The sequence below is a fragment of the Balaenoptera ricei genome, chromosome 13 (assembly GCF_028023285.1).
Source record: "Balaenoptera ricei isolate mBalRic1 chromosome 13, mBalRic1.hap2, whole genome shotgun sequence".
Taxonomy (NCBI): domain Eukaryota; kingdom Metazoa; phylum Chordata; class Mammalia; order Artiodactyla; family Balaenopteridae; genus Balaenoptera; species Balaenoptera ricei.
This window is the reverse complement of record NC_082651.1, coordinates 11,250,426-11,272,556: the sequence shown is the minus strand read 5'-3', so window position 1 is coordinate 11,272,556 and position 22,131 is coordinate 11,250,426. Positions and strand designations below refer to the sequence as shown.

At 51.5% G+C, this 22,131-nt stretch overlaps 1 protein-coding gene across 2 annotated transcripts; it reads left to right on the top strand.

The window, feature by feature from the left end:
- Positions 1 to 1,854: 1,854 nt before the first annotated feature.
- MAL (mal, T cell differentiation protein) lies at positions 1,855 to 20,755 on the top strand. Of its 2 annotated transcripts, XR_009506528.1 has the most exons (5): positions 1,855 to 2,052; positions 14,477 to 14,644; positions 15,845 to 15,970; positions 18,009 to 18,305; positions 20,206 to 20,290. XR_009506528.1 is itself a non-coding variant. In XM_059943123.1 (4 exons), exons 1-4 carry the CDS (start codon positions 1,960 to 1,962, stop codon positions 20,278 to 20,280), a joined length of 462 nt encoding a protein of 153 aa, XP_059799106.1. In that variant the 5' UTR covers positions 1,855 to 1,959; the 3' UTR covers positions 20,281 to 20,755. The 2 variants fall into 2 exon arrangements, 1 of the variants encoding a protein (XP_059799106.1); XM_059943123.1 differs by lacking the exon at positions 18,009 to 18,305 and having other exon boundaries at positions 20,206 to 20,755.
- The last annotated feature ends 1,376 nt before the right edge of the window (positions 20,756 to 22,131 follow it).

Below are 22,131 nucleotides of genomic sequence, written 5' to 3'. Positions count from 1 at the left end.
TTTTCCTCTAGGAGTTTTATGGTTTCCTATCTTACATTTAGGTCTTTAATCCATTTTGAGTTTAGTTTTGTATATGGTGTTAGAGAATGTTCTAATTTCATTCTTTTATGTGTGGCTGTCTAGTTTTCCCTGCACCACTTATTGAAAAGATTGTCTTTTCTCCATTGTATATTCTTTCCTCCTTTGTCATAGATTAATTGAACATAAGTGCGTGGGTTTCTTTCTGGGCTCTCTATTCTGTTCCATTGATCTATGTGTCTGTTTTTGTGCCAGTACCATATTGGTTTGATGACTGTAGCTTTGTAGTATAGTCTGAAGTCAGGGAGTATGATTGCTCCAGCTCTGTTCTTTCTCAAGATTGTTTTGGCTATTCAGGGTCTATTGTGTTTCCATACAAAATTTAAAATTATTTGTTCTTGTTCTGCAAAAAATGCCATTGGTATTTTAATAGGGGTTGCACTGAATCTTTAGATTGCCTTGGGTAGTATGGTCATTTTAACAATATTAATTCTTCCAATCCATGTTGGCGAGGATGTGGAGAAAAGGGGACCCCCATACACAGTTGGTGGGAAGGTAAATTGGTGCAGCCACTTTGGAAAACAGTATGGAGGTTTCTCAAAATACTAAAAATAGAACTACCATCTGACCCTGCTCCTGGGTATAACTAAACCACTCATTTGAAAAGATACATGCACCCCAATGTTCATAGCAGCATTATTTACAATTGCCAAGATATAGAAGCAACATGAATGTCCATCAACAGAGAATGCATAAAGAAGATGTGAGATACACACACACACACACACACACACACACACACACACACAATGGAATACTACTCAGCCATATAAAAGAATAAAATTTTGCCATTTGCAGCAACATGGACGGACTTGGAAGACGTGCTAAATGAAATAAGTCAGACAGAGAAAGACAAATATTGTTGATATCACTTATACGTGAAATCTAAAAAATACAACAAACTAGTGAATATAACAAAAAAGAAGCAGACTCACAGATACAGTTTTCAAGTGTGTGGATTTTATGCAGGGGGCACGGAGGCAGTGGGACAGTCTGCCTTCTAGAGTCAAGAGGCCCAGTTGCCCTCCATGTGGCCTGGGCATGTTCCTTCCCCACTCTGAGCCTGTAGGTGGGGTGACATCTACTGGAAAGGCTCTGTGCGATTAAATGAGGTCATGTGTGCAACGAGCCTATGGCAGTGCTGGGCACTTAGTAGGCCCTCAGCAGTGCTGGCTCCCCTCCACCCTCCAAGGTCCAAGGCAGCTGTGACTGCCCTTAATCCACCGCCCAGCAGCTCCACCGCGGAGTGATGCGGACCGGGGTGCAGCGTTCCGGGCTCTGGGCTCTGAGGATGCAGGGAGAAGGAATGGGTGGCCGGAGCTGGTCTCAGCACCGCCGCTGCAGGGCAGGGAACTGGTCCCACGGTGAGCCTGGACCCAGAGGTCACGCATATTAACTCACCCAGCAGAAAGATGAAAGAGCTCCAACTTAAGAACAGTTCGAGCAGTGGTGACCCGAGGGGTGCCACGGTGGAGAGTTTGGGGGGCCTAGTGGTTGATGGTGATCATTCTTAAGAAATGGCGATCACCTGCAAAGAGTGCAAAGTGTGCGAAGTGTGCGAAGCGCCTCACCGCGGTAGCTTTGGCTCCCGGTGGGAGATGGCGCCGAGACGTGGGAATCAGGAGTCAAACCCCCGCCCCAACCTCGGGGTGGTTCAGGGCTGCGCCCTTGGCGCTGGGCAGGTCCCTTGGGGGTGCGCCCCTCAGTCTAGGGTGGGGGCCGGGCGGCGGCCGGGGCTCCTCCCTCTTCGTCAGGGGCGCCCCTGCTCTTAACCCGCGCGCGGGGGCGCCCTGGCCACTGAGCTCCGCCGAGCAAGCGAGCGGTCAGCGCAGAGCCAGAGCTGCGCGCGTCCGGTTCCGAGGCCGTCGCCAGCCCACCAGCATGGCCCCCTCAGCGGCGTCGGGCGGCAGCAGCCTGCCTAGCGGTTTCGCGGTCTTCACCACCTTCCCGGACCTGCTCTTCCTCTTCGAGTTTGTGAGTGGCTGGCGCGCCCCGCGCCCGCGCGCCGGGGAAGGCGGGATGGGATGGGTCGTGCCGCGCGCTCTTCTGGGGGATCCGCACAGCGCGCCGGCTGATCCGCAAGCAGCGAGGGTCCCTGAGCATCGGTAGCCGGCCCGGGGAGGAAAGACTCTCCCGCACGCCCACCCCGCAGTAACACTTTGGCCCCTTCTAGCTAACGGCCATGGGGAAACCGTCTCCAAGACTTAGGTGGAAAAAACGAACTCACAACACGGGTCAGATATCCGAAGCCGGCCCCGGTCCACTCCTTGCGCGCCGGTTCTGATGCTGCGCTCCGGACCTGTCTCCCATGGGCCGCGCAGAGGAAGCCCTTATTGGAGAGCGACGTCCCTGTAGAGGGGCCCAGCTCTTTCCAGGGTTAGGATTTTGCTTAAAATTTTAAAAATCAGCAAAAGAAACCTGAGTATTACCAAGCGAAGTGTGGAGATTGAGTTGGTGTCATAGGAGGAGCCGAATCCGGATTATTTTCTCTTGAACGTTTTTGGCGAGTGAACGAATTCGCGAATTATTTCCAACTTGGATCTGGAAATAATCAAACACGCTGTCGTTTGCTCCGCCACAGCCGCGGTGCCCAGTGTGGGGTGTGCGAGGGCAGAGGCACCTGTGAGAGCCGTCCCCTGCCTTGGCTGACCTTGAGCAGGCTGTAGACCTCTGCACCGCGGCTGGTCTCTCCTTACACTGGAGGCGCACAGCCTCAGCCCGTGGCCGCAGGAAAGCGCTTCCTACTCTGGGCTCCTGTAAAGTGCTCACTGTGGGGAGGCTTCAGACCCGCCTTCAGGCTAAACTCCCCAGGACCCCAGGGCCTCACCTAAGGCGGCGGCGGGGGGAGCAGATGCGGTATTTCTTCTGTGGGTGCGGTTCCATGGGCTCCGAGACTCCTTTCCCTGCGTCCCCACCGCAGAAGTGGCTGCCTGGAGAGTCAGCTGGAAAAGAAAACGTCCAGCTTCTTATCTCCTGATGGTCAGGGAGGGTGTGAACAACAAAGGGAGCAGGTTCTGTCATCCATGGAGGGTTGGGGGAAAGGGAAGAGGGGGTTAAGTTTGCTTGATGTCACCATATCAAGGAAGTGACATCTAGGAGAGACCCTGGACACCTCTAAGGTTAGCCACACCATTTACAGGTAGGGACACCCAGGCCCAGAGTGGAAGGGGCTTGCAGTCACTGGAACATTCCTTCCCCAAATGGCTCATCTCTGCGCTTGCAGTCGCACTTAGCCTGAAAATGAGCATGTGTAATAAGTAACAGGTGGTTCCTTCAGAGGCTACTGTATTTACAAAGGCAGAATTTGGTGACTGTAAGTGATGATGGCTAAAGGTGAGGTGAGATGGGGCAGAGAGATTTTTAAGCAACAAAATGACTTGCTAGTATCTCTTGAGTTGCCCTAATGAGTTTTTTACTCTGCCTTTGGAGCTGTTTGGGGAGCATTATAACAAGAATCATAAGAAAGTGTGTTGAGAATTCCCTGGCGGTCCAGTGGTTAGGACTCTGTGCTTCCACTGCCAGGGGCCCGGGTTCAATCCCTGGCTGGGGAACTAAGATCCCGCAAGCCACACGGCATGGCCAAATAAATAAATAATTTTTTTTTAAGTGTGTTAATTGGGCTTCACGCAAAAGCCTCTAGCACACCCTCTTCCTCTTTCCCTGACCTGAATAGGTACATGAACATGTGTGTCGCAATAATCAACAGGTGGAAACAGCCCAAATGTCCCATCAACGGGTGAATGGATAAGCAAACTGTAATATTCCATGCAATGGAATATTATTCAGCTGTAGAAAGGAATGAAGTACTGATACAAGTAGATAAACCTGAAAACCCTGTGCTAAGTAAAAGAGGCCAGTCATAAAAGGTTACATAGTGTATGATTCCATTTATATGAAATGTTCCAGAATGGGTAAATCTATAGAGACAGAACACAAATTGGTGGTTCGCCAGGGGCTGAGAGGAGAGGGAAACTGGGAGCAGCTTAATGGGTACGGGCTTTTCTTTCAGGGTGATGAAAATGTTTTGGAGTTAGAGGTGATGGTTGCACAACATCATGAATGTATTAAATGCCCTCGAACTGGTCCATTTTAAATGGTTAGTTTTCTGTTGTACCAACTTCGAATCAATTTTTTAAAAATTAAGAACTATTTCAAAAATGACAGAAAATTATATATAGTTTAATAGGCATCCATGTAATTAACACTCAACTTTGTCAAATCTTAATATTTTGCCTTATTTACTCTCCGTATTAAGGAAATAGAGCTTTCAGATGACATCTAAGCCCCCTGGATATTCTGCTATTATCTTACTCTCCTCCCTCCAGCCTCAGGATGACCCCTGGGCTGAATGTGTGTTCAAGATTAGACCTTTACTGCACACCTAACTATCTATGACTACACATGGTGAGGTTTTATATATTTTCTCGCTTTCTGAAAGTACTATCACCCCATACACATCCTTCTGCAACATGCTTTTCATGCAACCTTGTTCTGAGGTTTATACATGTTGACACTCTTTATTCAGTCTTCTATTGATGGACATTTGGGCAATTTCCAATTTGTTGCATTTTGATAGCGCAGATGGAACTGCTAAAGAACATCCTTGTATTTGCCTCTTTACTTTTGGGAATTTCTTGTGGGAACACACAGAGATTTGACTTGCTGGGTCATAGGGAATGCACACCCTTGTTCTCCCAGATGCTAGCACATTGATGTCCAAAAGGGTTATTCCAACTTACACAGTCAGAAGTGAAGTTTCCAGGAAGCTGATGAAGCTTAATTAAGCTCAGGACCCCCACTTGCTCAGGACCCTTCCAAGACTCTGACTCACTCTGCATGCTTTCGTAAAGAGGGTCCCCACATTGTATAACTTCCTGACCCCACCAGCAGCTTATGAAAGTCTCCATTGTTCTTCATCTTGCCACACTCGGTAGAGTCAGACTTTGTAATTTTCTGCTAGCCCAGAGGGTGTGAAATGCTTGATTATTTTTTGAATCTGTGGTCCAGCGAGTTGTTGATTACTCCCAGTCCGTATTCTCATGCCTGACCTCCCAACAGCCTGGGAGGTGCAGATGCCAAACTTTCAGCCTCCAGGACTAACAGAGTGGACCTCTGCCCAGCTCCCAAGACATGGAAACTGCCCACAGAGCAGGGAAGGCTGGTAGCTCAGGGTGGCACAGGGCAGCTCAACTCTGGCCCTGCACCCCTACCCCTGAGCTCCTGACTTCTGAGAGCTGCAGGGTCTTCACAGGAAGGGGAAGGCAGGCCCAACCAGGTGGTGTGACCCTGCCTCTGTGAGCACCCCAGAGGCCATGCTGCTGTTGCAGGCGGTGGGGTCACAGGTGTACCCCCATTCAGGTGCAGGTGGAATGCCCAATGTCTCCCCTCCCCCAACAACTCCCCCCAGGGCTTTGCTTCTGGCCTGTTCCCCCGCTGCCACCCAAGGAAATTTTTCCTTTTGGAGCCAAGGCTCTGGCTCCCCTTCCTCCTCTTCCCTCTGAGCCAGCGGCTTCGTGACACTTGGGACGTGTTCAGAAAATGGGATGTTAACATAGGATGTTTTTTGTCTCAGCTCTGGCCAGCTCCGGTCTCCCCAAGTGCTGGGAGAGACGCCTCCCTTTCGAAACTTGTGAAGGGGATGCCTGAAAACAGGTTATGTAATAATCTTTAACCCAACTGCCTCTTCCCCAGCCTGCTAGAGGTGGAGCCGCGGATAGAATGGCTGGACACTGAGAGAACATTTCTTTGGAAAGAGTGTGCGCACCTCAGAGTGCGCAGGAGGACTCGGAGAAGGTCAGCTGGCTCGGGGCAAAGCCTGCAGTGTGCCCTTTGGGGGGCGGGGGTGGGAGTGGGGAGTCACCCGGAATCAGCTGGCAGTGTCCATTCTTACAGTGAACTGGACAGAGTACTTACTGAAATGAGACTGCTTCTAGGACCCAAAGTGACTGGGGACTTTTTATTATCTGAGAGTGACCAGAAAAGTCCTGGGACCTGCCCTAGATTTTCACCTGTCTGGGGAACAGCAGCACCTAGGGGTGGGGGTGGGGGCAGGATGACAAAGCACTTCTCTGACGGGTGGTCCACATTCTGGCTACACTGGGAAGGCAGCATGAGGACTCCTAGGAGATGAGAGATGTAGAATCACAGAAACCTAGTTTTTAAGAGGTGGAGGGGAACTGAGGCTCAGAGAGGGGAGGCAGCTCGCCTGGTACCTCCATCTCCAGTGGCACTTCTTGCAGTGACAGCAGAGCTCTCGCAGGTTCCTGCATTCACCCAAACACCCACGATGAACTTCCGCCTACAGCAGAAGGGACCACGCTGCCCACCAGGCAGCCCTGGGCAAGGCCTGGTTCCCTCTTCTCCCCGCCAGCGAGTGAAGGGACAGCTCGGAGCCATTGGGGAGCTCACAGCTGCCTAGGCCTTATTGTCAAAAACACTCTGGAAGTCCTGAGTCACTAGGTCCTGGGCCGGCCCAAGAATCTGCATTTGATACGCACTGCACAGCCCGCATCATCCAGCTAGGTTTGGAGTGGTCAACGGGAGGCCAGTCTACCCCTCAACGTTAAATGGGTGACAGGATACTGGAGACGGCTCTCAGTGAAAGGCTTGGGCAAGAGGCCAGGTGCCCTGAGGTTCTCCTGGGTTCAGGGGAAGCACCCTCTCTGCTCCTGGGGAAACTTTCCTGCTGCCCCAGCCAGGGGCCTCTCCTACAGTCACCAGAGAGTGCGGGCCGGCCCTGCTGCCAGCGCAGGATGGTGGCTGATCCTCTCTTCCCTGGCTGTGCCCACCGACTCCTGGCCCTGTGTCTCTCCTCGTGTTGCAGGCCCCTCCCTGGAGCTGCTTAGAAGGAGGTAAGGGTACTGCTGGGTTTTCTCCTTTCCTCTTCTCTAAAGGGAGGGGAAGAATTACAGGTAGAGGTCTCTCAGGGGTTTGTCCTTGGAGCTGAGAAGTGACTTTTCCAGGTTTTCCAGAATGGGAGGCCTGCTTTGATCAGAAGTCAGTGACTCTGAGCTGTCCTCTAGAAACCGCTAAGCGTGATGGTGCAGCTCAGCTCCAGGATCCTCATGCATATGTCGTCACAACCAAGCTGCCTTGGAAAAGATGGCTTTTAAGCTTTCCATAGGTCACCCCCAACTCGACGCAGATGGGCCCCCCTCTCTGTCCGAGTGCTTTCAGAAGAGAGTAGGCAGGTTCCAGATGCCCCTGCAAGGCACAGCTCACACTCAAGTCAGGCCAGGACAAAGGCTGGCTGTTCACACCCACTCCCTCCACGCTGGGTGCCAGGGGGCGTTGGGGAGGTGTGCTGTGCTGCCAGCCGAGGCTGGCTCTGCAGAGTCTTAGGAATGGCTTGGCTTTTTTTTTTTTTTTTTTTTAATTGAAGGATAGTTGATTTACATTGGGCCAATCTCTGCTGTACAGCAAAGTGACTCAGTTATACACATATAGACATTCTTTTTTTAAATATTCTTTTCCATTATGGTTCATCCCAGGAGATTGGATATAGGTCCCTGTGCTATACGGTAGGACCTTGTGGTTTATCCATTCTAAATGTAATGGTTTGCATCTACCAACCCCAAGTTTCCAGTCCATCCCTCTCCCTTCCTCCCCCTTGGCAACCATGGGTCTATTCTTTATGTCTGTAAGTCTTTTTCTGCTTTGTAGATAGGTTCATTTGTGCCATATTTTAGATTCCACATGTAAGTGACATCATATGGTATTTGTCTTTCTCTTTTTGACTTACTTCACTTAGTATGATAATCTCTAGTTGCATCCATGTTGCTGCAAATGGCATTATTTCGTTCTTTTTTATGGGTGTGTAATATTCTATTGTATATATGTACCGCATCTTCTTTACCCAAGGAATAGCTTGGCTTTGCTCTGGACTCAGGACACATTACCTGAGGGAAGGGCTGGGCATGGGGACTGGGCCACCTGGGGCCTGCCTCCAGGCAGGATGGGGCCAGCCAGTCTGGACCTGGATGGGGGCTGGGGGCTGACTCCCCCTGGATTCCGTGCTGAGCCCTGGCTTCCACCCCTGATATAAGCCCAGCTGCGCTTCTTCTTGGCTCTCAAGTATAGGTCCCTGGACTTGGTGCTTTGGACCAGAGGCCACCAGGGTCAGGCACTGATGAGATGCCCCAGCAGGTGTTCTCTCTGGATGCTGATGAATGTGAGGACAGCAGGTGAATGACAGCCCTGGTCCCTGAAGCACTACGTCTTGGGGACGTGTGGGCCAACTCCTCATGGGTTCCAGATTATTCCTCAGAGCATGAAGCAGGGCCCTGGTACTCTCTGCATCGTGGGGCTCTGACCGGTCTTCTGCATTCTGGTGGGAAGTTGTGGTTCCTGGTAGCTTCTGGATGGGTAGCTTCTAGTGGCATAACTACTTCCTAGGGTAATGTAGTGGCCTTGATTCTCTGCCATACTTAGCCAAGGCTCTCTGTCCCTCCCACCATGTGAATAATGTTCTGTTCACATTGGGGCAAAACAACCCCTGTGTTGAATCATTTTAATACACCGAGGTCCTCGGACCTAGAAAATACATGTAGGAACTAAAAGAAAAGCCTTGTCACCAGCCATCACACACTGATGTGCATGTGCAGTGAGAAGAAGGGCCACACAGCCAGTCTCAGCCGACCTGAAATCCCACACGGGAGCCTTGGTTCCTATTAGAATACAGTCAGGCTGGGAGACGAGGGGGCAGAAAGAGAGGGACGGGGGAGAAGGGGGAGAAGTACCCCCGCATGCTAATGACCAGTGCTATGCAGAGAGGTGGGGTGGGTACTCACCTGAGGGAAGAGGGACTCAGGCCTGGACAGGGGGCCACTTCCCATTCCACACTCACCCTGTTAATATCAACTACAGACGTGAACTCACACCCTGTCTTTTGGAATCCCAGACCTCTATCCTCCTCTTCACAAACAGACTCAAGGTCCCCTGAGTCCTGGTCTCACCCTCAGATTAAAGGGACATTATCTCAGTCTATATTGGGAGGGTCATGTAATGATGGTTCCCCAGAAGGAAGGAGCCTGCTGACAAAGGGGCCAGGAGGGCAGAGCACCTGGCATAGGTAAACTGAGTCACGAAGCCTCAGCACCACTCCTGGTGTTCACCATGGGAGTAGACTCAGAGGTCAGACTCCTCAATTGGCAGAGGGGGAGAGGGTCCTCACAGAGAGAATCTCTGACCTTCCCCCAGATACCTCCATGAGGTCCAAGGAGAGGACGCTGTGCAAATTTCTGGGCTCTTTCCCTCTCCTGGGCGGAGGTGTTCAGCTGGTCACCCTCACTGGGGCCACGACACTCACCAGGACCTGCCTCTGCCCTTGGTGGCCCCAGAGCTGCTTGAGTGGGGCTTGGCAGCAAAACTGGAGGAGAGAGGCCAGGATGGGAGAGATGGGCTCCATTTACTAGTGTGTCTTTGAATAAAGTCTGTCTCCCTGCACATACCTGCCCCCAGTGCTGCCATTTCCTCTCAGTATCTGTTAAGTGCATAAGTGAATGAATGAATGAATGGGTGGCTGAGTAAGTGAGCAAGTGAAGGAAGGCTTTCCTCTGACTTGCTGGGAGCCCAGTTCCTCCATACAAGGGTGGTGGGGCTCATATGACAACTAGTGTTTGCTTCCTGCTCTCTGTGCTTTTCAGAACAGGAGGAGTCCCCAGTCTCGTTCTCAGAGCCCTTTTCTTGGGTCTTGGGGAAGGCTTCAGTGCTCTGACCTCCCTCTCTCTATACTCTCCTGCTGCCTGGTGCTTATGTCCTCTTGACTTGGTGCCTATTCCCTTCTCTGCAGTAGCTCAGCCTCCAGACACACACGCACAAGAAAATGCCCTCTACTCTACCTCACGGAATGACTGATTTTTTTTAGTCAACCAAGGCTCAGAGCTGGGACTGCTGCTTCTCCTGGAACACCGTTACTCTACTGGTCAAGTCACCTGCATAGGCCCTCCCAGCATTGCATTGACCCCTGACTGCCAAAAGAGTTCAGTGGATAGAGACACTTCCAGAAACACAAATTGGAGTTGCTGTTCCTGGTGGCCTTGGGAGAGCACCTAAGGGCTCGGAGCTCTCGGCAGCCGGGACAAGTCTCACTGGTGTGTCCATCTCTCTTCTCCCTCCTGGGGAGGTGATTTGTGCCCACCTGACCAAAGTAGCAGGACTGCTCAGGGTTGGGTGCGCCACCTGCGTTCTGTGGCCAGTTTCCTTCTCCAGAGTTCAAGGCAGAAGCTCCTGTTCACATGTGCCTTCAAGACCACACCGTGCCCTCGGAGCTTGGGTATTCTGACACTGGGCTCCGAGGGACTTACTACTAGGTGTGTGTGTGTGAACAGCCCCACGTGGACGTCCTCCTTGGGTCACGTCTTGCCTTGTTATTGGAAGAGTGCCTGCTTGCGGCAACCCTGACAGAGTAAAATGGAGCCCCAGAAAAATATTCAGAGAATTTGAGCGATTCTTCTGCCTTGACCTCAATGATCCAAGTCCTGCAGCAAAAACACTGGACAATTGTAGACCCAGAGCTCTCAGCCCTGCACAAGCAATGGAGACACCCTACCAATCTCAAGAATGTGCCGAAGGAGTCCTTTTCCCACTTTTGTAACCAAAGCTCATTGTTGGAAGGAAGGCTTTCTCATATTTTTATGTCCTTTGTGTTTCCTTCAGCAGAGGCAGACACATTTTCCTCAGCTTTTGATTTCTGGGAGATTGTAGGTTTTTCTCTTTTTGATGCTTCTGAAGTTATTTTAAAATTCTGGGTCCCAACAAGGTCTGGAGGGGATAATTGTGCATGTTGAGATCTTGACCTACTGGGGTTTTCACGTGGTTACAGCAGAGGCTTCGCCCCATCGTATGACAGTTATGACAGCAAGTATTTAGAGCACTCGCCGTGTGCCAGGCACCTGTAGATATAAACTCATTTCACCCCAGTCCCATTGGGTGGGCACTACTGCTATCACTATTTTTCAGATAGGGACCAGAGAGGAAGTAACTTGCCCAGAGACAACCAGTGACCCAGCAAAACGTGGCAGAGCTGATTCAGATTCAGTAATTCTGAAGTCTACACCCCTAACCACCCTTGCCTGCCTCCTCTGGATTAATTCAGAAAAGAAAAGAAAGAACCTACCCTTGAGTTCACGTGAGAGCCTTCCCCAAGACCATCTCCTGAGGAAATTTTTTTCACAAAAATCATTTGATGGGGTAGACCACAGATTAAAACTTTTTTAAGTCTTTGGAAATTTTTTGTCTAGATTTGTACAATATCCTTGGTTCTTACAGAACTTCACCTCTACTCCGCCTCCAAAACCACACTGAATGAAAGATGGGCGGTTTCCAGTCCTGAAACAGCAGGGTGGGTAGAGGTCTCAGATCCCCAGCTCCACCCCATTCATGGACACTGAGGCTGTGTTCCCGTGTCTAGAGGACACCCAAGGGTGAGCGATCTCACATTCAGAGCAAGACAGGGATGGAAGCTTAAGGAGAGGAAAGGAAACTTTGTATCAGAGCCAGTCAGGAACTGGAGAGGCATCTTGGCCGGCACTGCTGGACATTGGAGACAGGAGCCATTTCTCCTTGTTTGACAGGAGTTACTAAAACTCCATCCATGGACCACTTGTGTTATGGAAACATACTCCAAAGTCTTTGGCAAAGAGCCTGGGATGTTTGCTTCTTGTCCTATCACTCTGCTTCTCTCCTTGGCATGAGACCTGGGCACTGGGGTTTTCGAGGTGACCCAGGCGATTCCAGTGTAGAGTGAGGGCTGAGGACCACTGAGCCTTAGCCCAGGCCCCACTCCCGTTTTCTAGCGTGGGGATCTGGGACCCAGAGAGCAAGCTCAACCCTGGTGACTCTCGGGCCACTCAGCTAAGAGATGTTTGTCTGAGACCACCCCGGCCGGCTGCACCATCTCTGTTATGCAAGACGGTGACCTGGGCTCAGGTGAGGGTGGTGGGAATCTGGCCTGTTGACAGAGATGAACGGAAACTGGGGCCATGCCTCCACCTGTGTAACTGATGTGTCAAAACGATTGCCTCTCAGTGTGCTTCCTGAGAGCTGGGAGCCCCTTCGGGTTCTCTTTAGGAAGGGAAGTGCTTGAACCCTCACCTACCCCTTTGCTCTTGACAAATATTTGGCCAGTAGGGTTCTGAGGTCAGGGTGGAGTGGACTGCTCCCTGCCCGGGATGCATTATCTCCTAGGTGTGGGTGTTGTACTTGCTCTGTTTGCTCTCTGCAAACTTTATAGGTGGAGTGAGGCAGGCACTGACTTTGCCCCATGATTCATGCTGAATCTCAGCTTTCCACTGAGCGGGGCCTGGGACGCCTTTGAGGTGGCCCAACGATCAGTCCTGTGTGAAGGTCACCCTTCCTCAAGCTGCACCTCCTGCCGCTCCTTGTTCCCCAACCTCGTGCCAACTCACGGCCTTCCCAAGCCCTCACTGCTGCTCCAGATCCTTTGGGCTTGGCATGTACCCTTTCCTCCCCCGGAAAGCTTCGTCCTGACCTTTTGGCCTAAGTCCACCTCTCCCTTCAAGACTCAGTTGGGGCCATGTCCCAGTCGGGGCTGCTTTGCCCACTCGGGGCTGGTAATCGTCCTGCGCTGTCACTGGCTGACTCTACGCCTGTCTGCACTGGGCTGCCGGCATCCTGGGTGAGCAGTCTTCCCTGTGCTGTTGGCTGGTGAGGGGGCACAGGGCCAGAAGCTTCACACTCAACGCCCACAGTTTCAGGCGGTTCGCAGCAGCCGGCAACATGGGGAGTGAGCTGCCAAGTGCCATTTACAGTGGAGGAAGCCCGGGCCCAAGAGGTGGAACCACATGCTACAGTATGCTCCAGCGGATTCGGCGGAGAGGCCCTCTCACGCCGTGTGCCAGCAGACCTCTGCTCACAAGATGCGCAAGCCAGATCCACCCTCGTCTCCATGCCACACTCTCGTGCCTTCTAAACCCAAGTCTGTCTCAGCCATCGGCACAATCACATCCTTTTGTTAAGCGTCCCTTATGATAAAGGCCCAGCAATCTGTTTGATCTTAGAGGCAACTATGGATGAATCTACACACACATCTTACTCTACAGCAGTCTGAGGGTTTTTATTTAATCCATTTTGCTCCACTTATTGTAAGTTGGAAAGTGTGTCCCACTGCCTCTCAGTCATCCGTAGAGGAATTTTCTGATCAGAGATGCCCACATATGATTCATCAGCCAACCAACTCATATCCAATAGCCAATTCATATCCAACCAACTTGGTTTTGATAACTCCAGATTCTTCACTGCACTGATTTTCCTACCCAAATGTGATGGTCTCCTGAAGCTTCTCAGCTAAGAGTCTCAGAGAACACCTAAGGAAGCGCTATCTCTTACCCAGCAAGCAGGCAGCAGGTACAGGGAGACAAGGTCAGGGTACCACGTGCATTTTCACCCCCGGGGATGCAGGGCTGGGAGGGCAGCCCGTCCTCAGCCCCCAGACCCTCAGGAGGATGGTGCTAAGCTCTGCAGTACCTTGGACCCTGTGATTATCTCCACCCGTGTCCCAGCCCAGTCCTTCTCTGGGTGGGGTCGGTGGAGGAGGCTGAGGTGACTTCACTGGGATGGAGAGGGACAAGGAGAAGGGAAGACAAGTACAGGAAATCCCAGCTTGGGTTGTACCTCGTCCACAGGGGGAGCCGGACTGTACCATTGAGATTATGAACCCTAAGTCTGTCCTTATGCTTCTCTTGAAAACATGGGGCTCCCTGACCCTGAGGACACCAAGTGGGATGTCTTCTGGATAATGACAGGGGGAGGAATGCTTCTCTCGCCTCTGAGGAGACCAGGCTGACCTGGGCCCTCCCTACTCCAACCCCATCTCCAAAAGTCAGAGAACTTCTGGGACTTGGGGATTTAAAGGTCAAGTTTTTTTCTTAAATGCTAATGATATAGTGTGGCTAACTTGTTTTGCCAAGTAAAGACCAAAAAAATCTGCTGGCCACTACCATTTTCTAAAAGAAAGAATATTTTGGGGAGTTCCCTGGCGGTGCAGTGGTTAGGACTCAGTGCTTTCACTGCCATGGGTTTCACTCCCCGGGTTCAAGCCTTGGGCCACAAGCCATGCAGCGTGGCCAAAACAAAACAAAAAGGATATTTTTCTATAAAAAATACTAGGAAGGCTATAATCTCAGAATTTGCCCTTCTACTAAAAAAAACTGGATGGCCTAAGTCCTTTCTAGGGATAACAAATTTTTAACTCAAAGGTGCCTCTGTTTCCCCATCTCACAAATGGGTCAGTACCACACTCACAGGGATGTTATGAGGATTAACTGAGTTAACATTTATAGAGTGCCCCTGGTTCCCCAGCGTGACCTCTGGGTCTGGCCCTACCTGGGCATGGGCTCTCCCGGTCTGACCCTCACCCCTTCTCTCCCTCCCTCTGCAGGTCTTTGGGGGGCTGGTGTGGATCCTGATTGCCTCGTCCCATGTGCCCATCCCACTGATCCAGGGCTGGGTCATGTTCACGTCTGTGTTTTGCTTCATAGCCACCACTCTCCTGCTCTTCCTGTGTGTAATTGGTGCCCACGGCAGCAGAACTTCCTGGATCACCCTGGTGAGTCCCAGTCCTGCGATGTTTGAGGTGGGGGTGGGGTGCGGCATTGCACCCTCGCCCCTGGCAGGTTGGCTTTGCCAGTGCTGGGTGAGGTGCCCTGTAGACGTCTCCCACCCATGCGCCAAGGCTGAGCCCGCCAGGCCCTCAGCTCCGAGCTGCCCATAGCAGCTCAGGGCTCCCCGCCACAGGAGGTCAGGCAGAGGTGAAGGCAGAAGCAGACCGTCACTGTCGCTGCCTGATCCTCTGTGGGCCTGCTCTGCTTTCTCCTGTGTGAATGCCCTTTTCATGCAAACCGGCAGCCCAACCAACCCTCCCTGTACCTCCTGCACCTGCCAGGGGCCAGCTGGCATCTCCCACCGCCCAGGAGGGCTGGCTTCCATTTCGGGGGAGGGGACAGGGTGCTGGGGGCTGGTCCTGGCTGCCCAGTGTGAGGCCACGCTCACTGCCCAGCGCTCAGTCGCACCTTCTAGAGCAGGGTCACCAGAGAGGGACTTGGCCCGGGAAGAGGGAAGGCCTATGATCTCTCTTGCGTATGATTCTGCTTTGAGGCCCATGAAGGGGGTAAACTTACACGTGGGCCACCTGCCCTTATCTCCCCTGGAAGGGGGTGGGGCTGTTAGCCAGGCCTCTTAGTCTCAAAGGGCCTCCAACCTAGACTTTAGAAACCACCTCCAAATCGTAACTACTCAAAAACCTGTTCTATTGCTTTTTTGCTTTTAAAACATACCTGGAGCCCCAATCCCTGGCTCCCCCCAGGAAAAAGCTAACAACAACACAACAGCGGAAGTGGCCTGAGCCTCTCGCTCTGTATTGGCCACCAAGGCCACACCCGAACTGGGGACTGTGACCGCAGCTGACACTTCTCAGGCCCAGAACCAATTGCTACCAATCCCAAAGGGCCACCTCCCCACCGCTTACTAGATCCCACCTCAAGGGGAAGCAGTATCCTTCCTCCATCAAAGTCCTTACTCTGGCCCCAAACCAGTGAGATGACTCAGCTCGGCAGCTCTGGTTAATCAATGTCTCTGAGGAGGGGCTCAGGGTTGGGGGGTGTCAAAGGGAGTAGCAGATGACGACGGGGAGCCTGGTCCGTGCCAGGCAGGGACAGGTGGGGTGGATAGGCCCTGCTGGGAACACAGCTGCCCCGCATCTCCAGATCTGGGTGCCCCACCTCTCTAATGGCCCTTTCTCACCCTGCAGGATGCAACCTACCACTGTATCGCCTCCCTGTTTTACTTTGGTGCCTCTGTCCTGGAAGCTTTGGCCGCCATCCAGCTGCAAGTGGGCTTCACCTACAAATATTACCATGAAAACATCGCTGCTGTGGTGAGCCCCCAGTCAATGTGCCCTGTTCACAGCTCCCACTGAAAAGTTTCTGAGTGGAAGGCTGCCCGGGCCCTCCCCGCACTTTTTTTAGTTCACTAAATTTTGAATAAAATAAACCTTCTCCTCATTTCTGAAAAAACAAAGCCTCAGAAAAGGGAAATGATGTGCCCCAGACTTCCTCAGCCATCATTCAGTGCTGCACTGCCCAGGCCTGCACTGACCAGGGGTCCAAGCCTGGGTGGGCTTTGAGGCAGATGCGGGAGGAGACATGACCGTGGGGCCTGGCACTGTCTTGAGCCCTTGTGAACAATCTTGTTTACCCCTCACAACAGCCCTAGGAGGGAGGTGCCGTTATACCCATTTCACAGATGGAGAACTAGGGCCCTAAGAGCATGCACAACTTGCCCCAGGGTCACCAGGAATTGGAGAGGCCTGGTGTCCAGGCCAGGTGCTCTTTCACCCACACTCTTACCACCAGCGTGAGCAGAACGTCTGGCCACTTGGGTTCCTGGCTTTCCATGAGTGTCTTCCAGGGAAGCACACAGTCAGGGCAGGGGCAGTGCTGAGACCACAGATGGAAAGTCGAGTGGCCAGTGTCTCCCAGGCCCTGGCTCTGCGGCTGTGGGGAGGCCCTGCCACGCGCAGCATGTCCAGACCCCCAGCCGTGGATGGTTGCTGCTGGGATTAGGCCTTCGTCTCTTGACGACGGTGTCTCCTGCCTGACAGCTCTGAGAACCTGTGCAGGAGGAAGCCTGGAGTTCACACTCGCCCATTCCTTGGGCAAGTCCCTTTGTGCTCTCTGAGCCTTGGTTTGCTCATCTATAAAATGGGACAGTAATTCCTGTTGTTTCCCTGGAGAACGAGACAGCTCTTAAACCACTTTCGTCCAAGGCCTCATGATGAGCAATGTGTGGAACAGGGCTGTAACCTCCTTCACCCCATTAGGAGGTGAGATGGGGGTGAAACTGTGTGTCTGGGGAGCACAGTGCATGTAGGTCTCTGAGCTTTAAAATGAACAACCTCCAACTGGGGGACCAGATCCATGGCGGGCTGTGAGGTCATGACCTGATTTTCTTGTTGATGGAATGGATCAGAATGACAGGGGATATGAGAATGTATTGTTTCATGAAACTCTTTCCCAGAGTTGTGCATGTGTGTCCTTGCACCAGTGTGCTAACTCATGATATCAGATGTATTTCTAACCATGGATACTGTTTAAAAACTAAGAAAAAGTTTCAGAAATAGCACTCAGATTTCTAGCGATCGACCTATGAATTAAGCAAATCCCAAGGTCAAATGTGATGACACACCACAAGATGTCCGCCCCAGGTGCCAAATCTGTGCCACCCCCGCCTCTCTTTGGGAAGGGTAGAGCAGAGGCTGAGAGAAAACCCACAGGGTGGGCGCAGCTGGGCTCTGGGAAGGGGGTTAGTGAGGGTGCCCTTCCTGTTCCCAGAGGGAGGGGTCTGGGGGAAAGCTCCTCAAAGCCTGTCTGCTGGTCCCCAGGGCCCCACCCCCTTCCCTGGGGAAGCCACACACTGCCCTCAGCTCCCAGCCACTCTCCAGTTCCATAAGCATGGCCACCTCCTGGTCCCTGGCACCCCCTCAGATGTCCCACCGTGTGGGACCCTCCCCCATATGGGCTCACCTCCCAAGATGGCTGGTTCCCAACCAGGCAGCACCTTGGCTGTTCTTCCCTCTCTTGGGAGACTGGTCATCTGCCTCCTCTGTCACCTTCAAATGACTGTTTCATCACCCCCTCACAAGAGAACCCATACATACCTCCCCCATCCCAACCCCAGAAGCCTTCTCTCTGAACAGACATCAGCCAGGCATCTGACAACCATTTCTGTAAAATTATTGCAGACGAGGGCAGTGAAATGTAGACGGAATGTGGATAGCGGGCCAGCCCTTGACTGAACAATGCAGGAGGGGGGAGTTAATGACCTGCCCACTGGGCAGATATCTAGTTGAGAACCACTGGGCTCTACCAGGCTCTACCATATTCTGACTTCTCCCTTTTACTTTCCACCAAAAGGCAGCATAAACAGGCATCCAGAGAGGTGACCTGGATGCACGTGTACAACCTGATGAATTTCCATAATCCATCCATTATTCATAATTCACAAGTCCTCTGTGTAACAAAGCATCCAGATTAAGAAACGACATAAGCAGCTCCCAGGAGTCCCCTTCTTGTCCTGCCGCAGTCACTGTGCCCCTTAACTGAGGATAAGCACTGCCCTGGTTTCCAGCTCAGGTTCCACTTCACCCGCTTTGGATCTTCATGAGCGTGATGTGCCTTCTCCCATGTCTGGCTTCTCTCTCTTCACCTCAGGTTTGTGAGGCACATCCACTTTGCTGGGTGGGGAGGTAGAGGTTCGTTCTCTTTGCTGTTTAGTGTTCCACTGAGGACTATGCCAACATCTATTTACCCCTTCCACGACTGATCACGTCCCCACATCTCTGGGAGCTGAGCTGGAGAACCATGAGGAGGCCCAGGCAAAGTGAGCAGGGCTGGAATCAGGACTCTAAATGTTGCCAGCAGACGGAAACGCTGGGCTGGAAACCCCCAGGGGAAATATGAGCCCAGTTCAATGCAAATTCACGTCTTTCTATTCAAAATATCAGTTTGTGTCTGTGCACATGGGAGACAGGATCATGATGACACGCTCAGGATTTAACCCCAGACGCTGCCCAACACCCACATGCCCCTCCCATGGTCTCAGGGTGGGGCAGGGCTGCGGCAGTCCGGGGATGTGAGCAGGCATCTCACGACTTCCCACACACCCCGGGCCTTTGGGAGCATCTGGCCTCCTCTCACCCCTCTGGGACTCCTCACCTGCCTCAAAAGCTGAGCTTCTCCCTCTCTCCTCAGCTGGCAGCAGAGAATGTGCACCAGAGGGATCCCTGGGATTGGTGAGAGTTGCCTGAGAGTAGCTGGAAATTTCTGGAGAAATCTAGAGGTTCCTGGATCTTAACTGTGGTGGGCAATAATGGCAGCTGTTCAGGGAGAGGGGTTTTTAAGGGCCCAAGTTCATGCCCATTCATGGCCCTGGCTCTCAATGTCCCGTGTGCCATTTCTTGACCCCCCTTTAAAATAAGTGTTTCCTGTTCCTGCGGGGACTTCTGAGGTGCTCCTGCCAAGGGTCCTCATTGGGCTCGGGGTCCCCGACACAGCACACTGCTCCCTCCTGATGGGCAGGGGGGTCTTCCAGGGGCTTCTCACTCGTGTGTGACTGCTCCCTTCAGACAGGGTATTTGATTCCCAGATAAATTTTCTTACCTTGGTTATTAAATAACTCAGGTTACTTACCGCCTCCGGCAGTGAGGGTGAGGGTTCGCCCAGGTGTGGAGGCAGGGGAAGAGCAGGCACAGTTACGGCTGGTTTTAGGGGAATTTTCAACAGTCACGGGAGTGTAGCCACCCTGATGTTATGCCTGGGTTAGAAACTCTTGACCCTACACCCAAGGTCAGAAGCCAGGTGCAGATATTTGCTTGGGAGCAGTCAGCCCTCAGGGCCGGCCACCCAGAGCAGGGTGATAGGATAGATGGTGCCCAGGTGCACAACGGCAGGTCAGAGCCTTGACAGGGCACAAAGTGACCTTTTGCCACATTTCCCAGCCTCTGTTCCCAGTAGTAGCTTTCTCAGTAAGCTCCCTCCTTTTGCCAAAAGCTCAAAATCCCTCCTCCCCATCCCAGCCCCTCACTTCCTGTGGCCTGACTCCCTGGCCCATGCTTGTGAAATTCAGAATCTTAGAATAAAATTCTGGTCGGGGTCTGAAGATGTCCAGGCAGCAAACCCAAGTGTTCCAACTCTCTTAGCCAAGGCCGCCGGGATCACAGCTGGTGGACTCTGGTCTTACTGGTGTGCAGGAAGGAAGTTTTCCATGAAGAGCAGGGGAATACTTCCCTGCAATTATCACTCGAAGGGTCTCTGAGGGCCCTCGTTTCCAGTTGGATGGCACCAATATGATGATGTGTGATGGCAAATAGTTGACCTTGCACACCAAGTTCAGTATAACATCAGGTCACCTGGAGTCTGTGCTGAGAGCGTTCTGGGTCACACCTAGGCTCTGCGGGAAAGCATATCTGCATGTGTGATGGGAAGCAGTGGCAGTCCACAGACTTAAGGGCTGTCAACCGCAAGCCATGCACGTGGCGACCCCGGTGTGGACAGCCCATGCCTTTCCCTCTCCCCATGCACGGCCATTAATTGTCATTTATCTTGGTTTCAGGTGTTTTCATTCGTAGCCACGCTGCTGTACGTGGTCCATGCAGTGTTTTCTTTAATCAGATGGAAGTCTTCCTAAAGCAGCAGAAGAACTTTAGCTGAAAACCGAGAGGGTGTTAACTGATCGGCCCGCCTTCCAGCATAACACTTTAGAATGCAGAAATGCTCTTGATAGTGGATAAAGAAAGAGGTTTACTCTCCCATATACCTTCATGTCAGAGTAGGAGGCTTGCTACATTTATCCTCCAACTATTGAGCTGTCTTTCCAAGATCGTTTCCTATTTGAAAGGGGGCAGTGGGAGTGGGAAGTGAGGATTGTGATCTGAGAGACCACAGAACTGGACTGCTGACTCCTGGACCGGATCGTGAGAACCGTCTACTGGAATTTTCCTCCGGCTCTTTTGAGTGTCCATCTTGCAGCAAGTTTCTCCGTCTTCAAGAATATTCTGTCATGGGGAATAAAATTCACCCAACAAATATTTGCAGATGTCCACAGTGGGATGTGATAAACCTTTGAAATACTTTATAAAGTACCTGTATGTTTAATACTTTCATGGGGGTGTTTTTCGTTTTGTTTTTTTTTTTAATTCTCCAGTATAGAGAACACAATCATGTCAGCTTTCTGAGGAATCTTTGGTTTAGACCAAATCTCTAGAGGCAGCATCAAAGGGCAGTTCAGGTGACAGTGTGCCCAGCCACTGCATCTCAGAGAGCCCGGCGTGGGTATCCCATCCTCCCCAGGAACCAAGGAGGTCAGAGGGCTTCACCATCTCTGGAAACTAACCAAGTACCAGCCTGGGGGACCCCTTCTTTTTCCTACAAAACAGAAGGGGGGGGGGTCTGTGCTAAATTAGAAAATCCTTAAGCCAAAAGAAAACAGGGGCAGAAGTTCTTCTCGCTCTATATGAAGCTGATCAGAAATTTTCTGGGAAGTATCTTCCATGTTCTATTCCCATTAGGAACGTGGATAAGAAACTCTTTTTAGAATTTCCTTGGACCACACTGTTGTAGAGAAAGGGGACCGGGCCACAGTGTGAAAGGAAGTAGTATGACAAGTGGCAGTGCTACCTTTCAGGTACGAGAGGTCTGGGTCGGGAGGAGAAAGGATGATTAGGAAGGAGGGCACTCAGTAAGGAATCCTGAAAACTCCGCTCCTGTTACGAAATGCTCCTTTATCCCTTCATTAAAGGAAGGTAATGATATTCTAGAGCTGGGACACCAGAACAGGTGTCTCAAAAGCTAGTCACATTCCAGTGTGGAGGTGTAGATGCAGAGGCTGGACGACCGCTTGCTAGCGGGCACGCAGAGCAAGGACTGAAGCCTCAAGCAGAGGTCTGACTAGTTGACATCTTACTCCCCTTCCAACATGGGGACCCTGTGACTAAACTGGATCTCAGTGGTATCTTCAGGAGCTGTTATCCCAGGGTAATTGTACCAGAAAAGGCCACTTTCACTGAGTCCACTTAAATTTAAGGTAAAATTTTACATTATTAGGAGCAAAAGGTGACTGGGGCTATATCCTGAAAAATACAAATACAAGTTAAGAAATGATAGGAAGTTTGTCACGTGTTTAACAAAATTTGCTACCAGGTGTTGACTGAGGGAAGTCTATAATTTTTTCATCATGCACCAAGATGCTAATAGAAGCTCATATTCGACCCCATCAAAAAAAAAAAAAACCAGAGGCTTAGTCGAATTTCCCAAGGGTTTCTCAATGTTTTTTCAATTATCCTCTTTAAAGGAAATTTGATGTGCTCTTTCTCTATTTTCCCTTTTTCAGTTGGGAATTGTCTAATTCTAAACCCTCATTAATCCCAAGCTTTGCAGAAGAGTCTCTGACATGACCTTCTCATTCCTTCTATCCTGAGTCATTTTTATAATTTGCAGCTTCATTGGGCATTTGATTTGCCTCCTCTTGCATTGGGTGTAA

Bases quoted from the DNA above. Each gene is read 5' to 3' on its own strand.
- MAL (XM_059943123.1), top strand. From the start codon at position 1,960: ATGGCCCCCTCAGCGGCGTCGGGCGGCAGCAGCCTGCCTAGCGGTTTC. The intron at 14,645-15,844 runs GTGAGTCCCAGT...CTCACCCTGCAG, and splicing joins GAACTTCCTGGATCACCCTG to GATGCAACCTACCACTGTAT. The intron at 15,971-20,205 runs GTGAGCCCCCAG...TCTTGGTTTCAG, and splicing joins ATGAAAACATCGCTGCTGTG to GTGTTTTCATTCGTAGCCAC.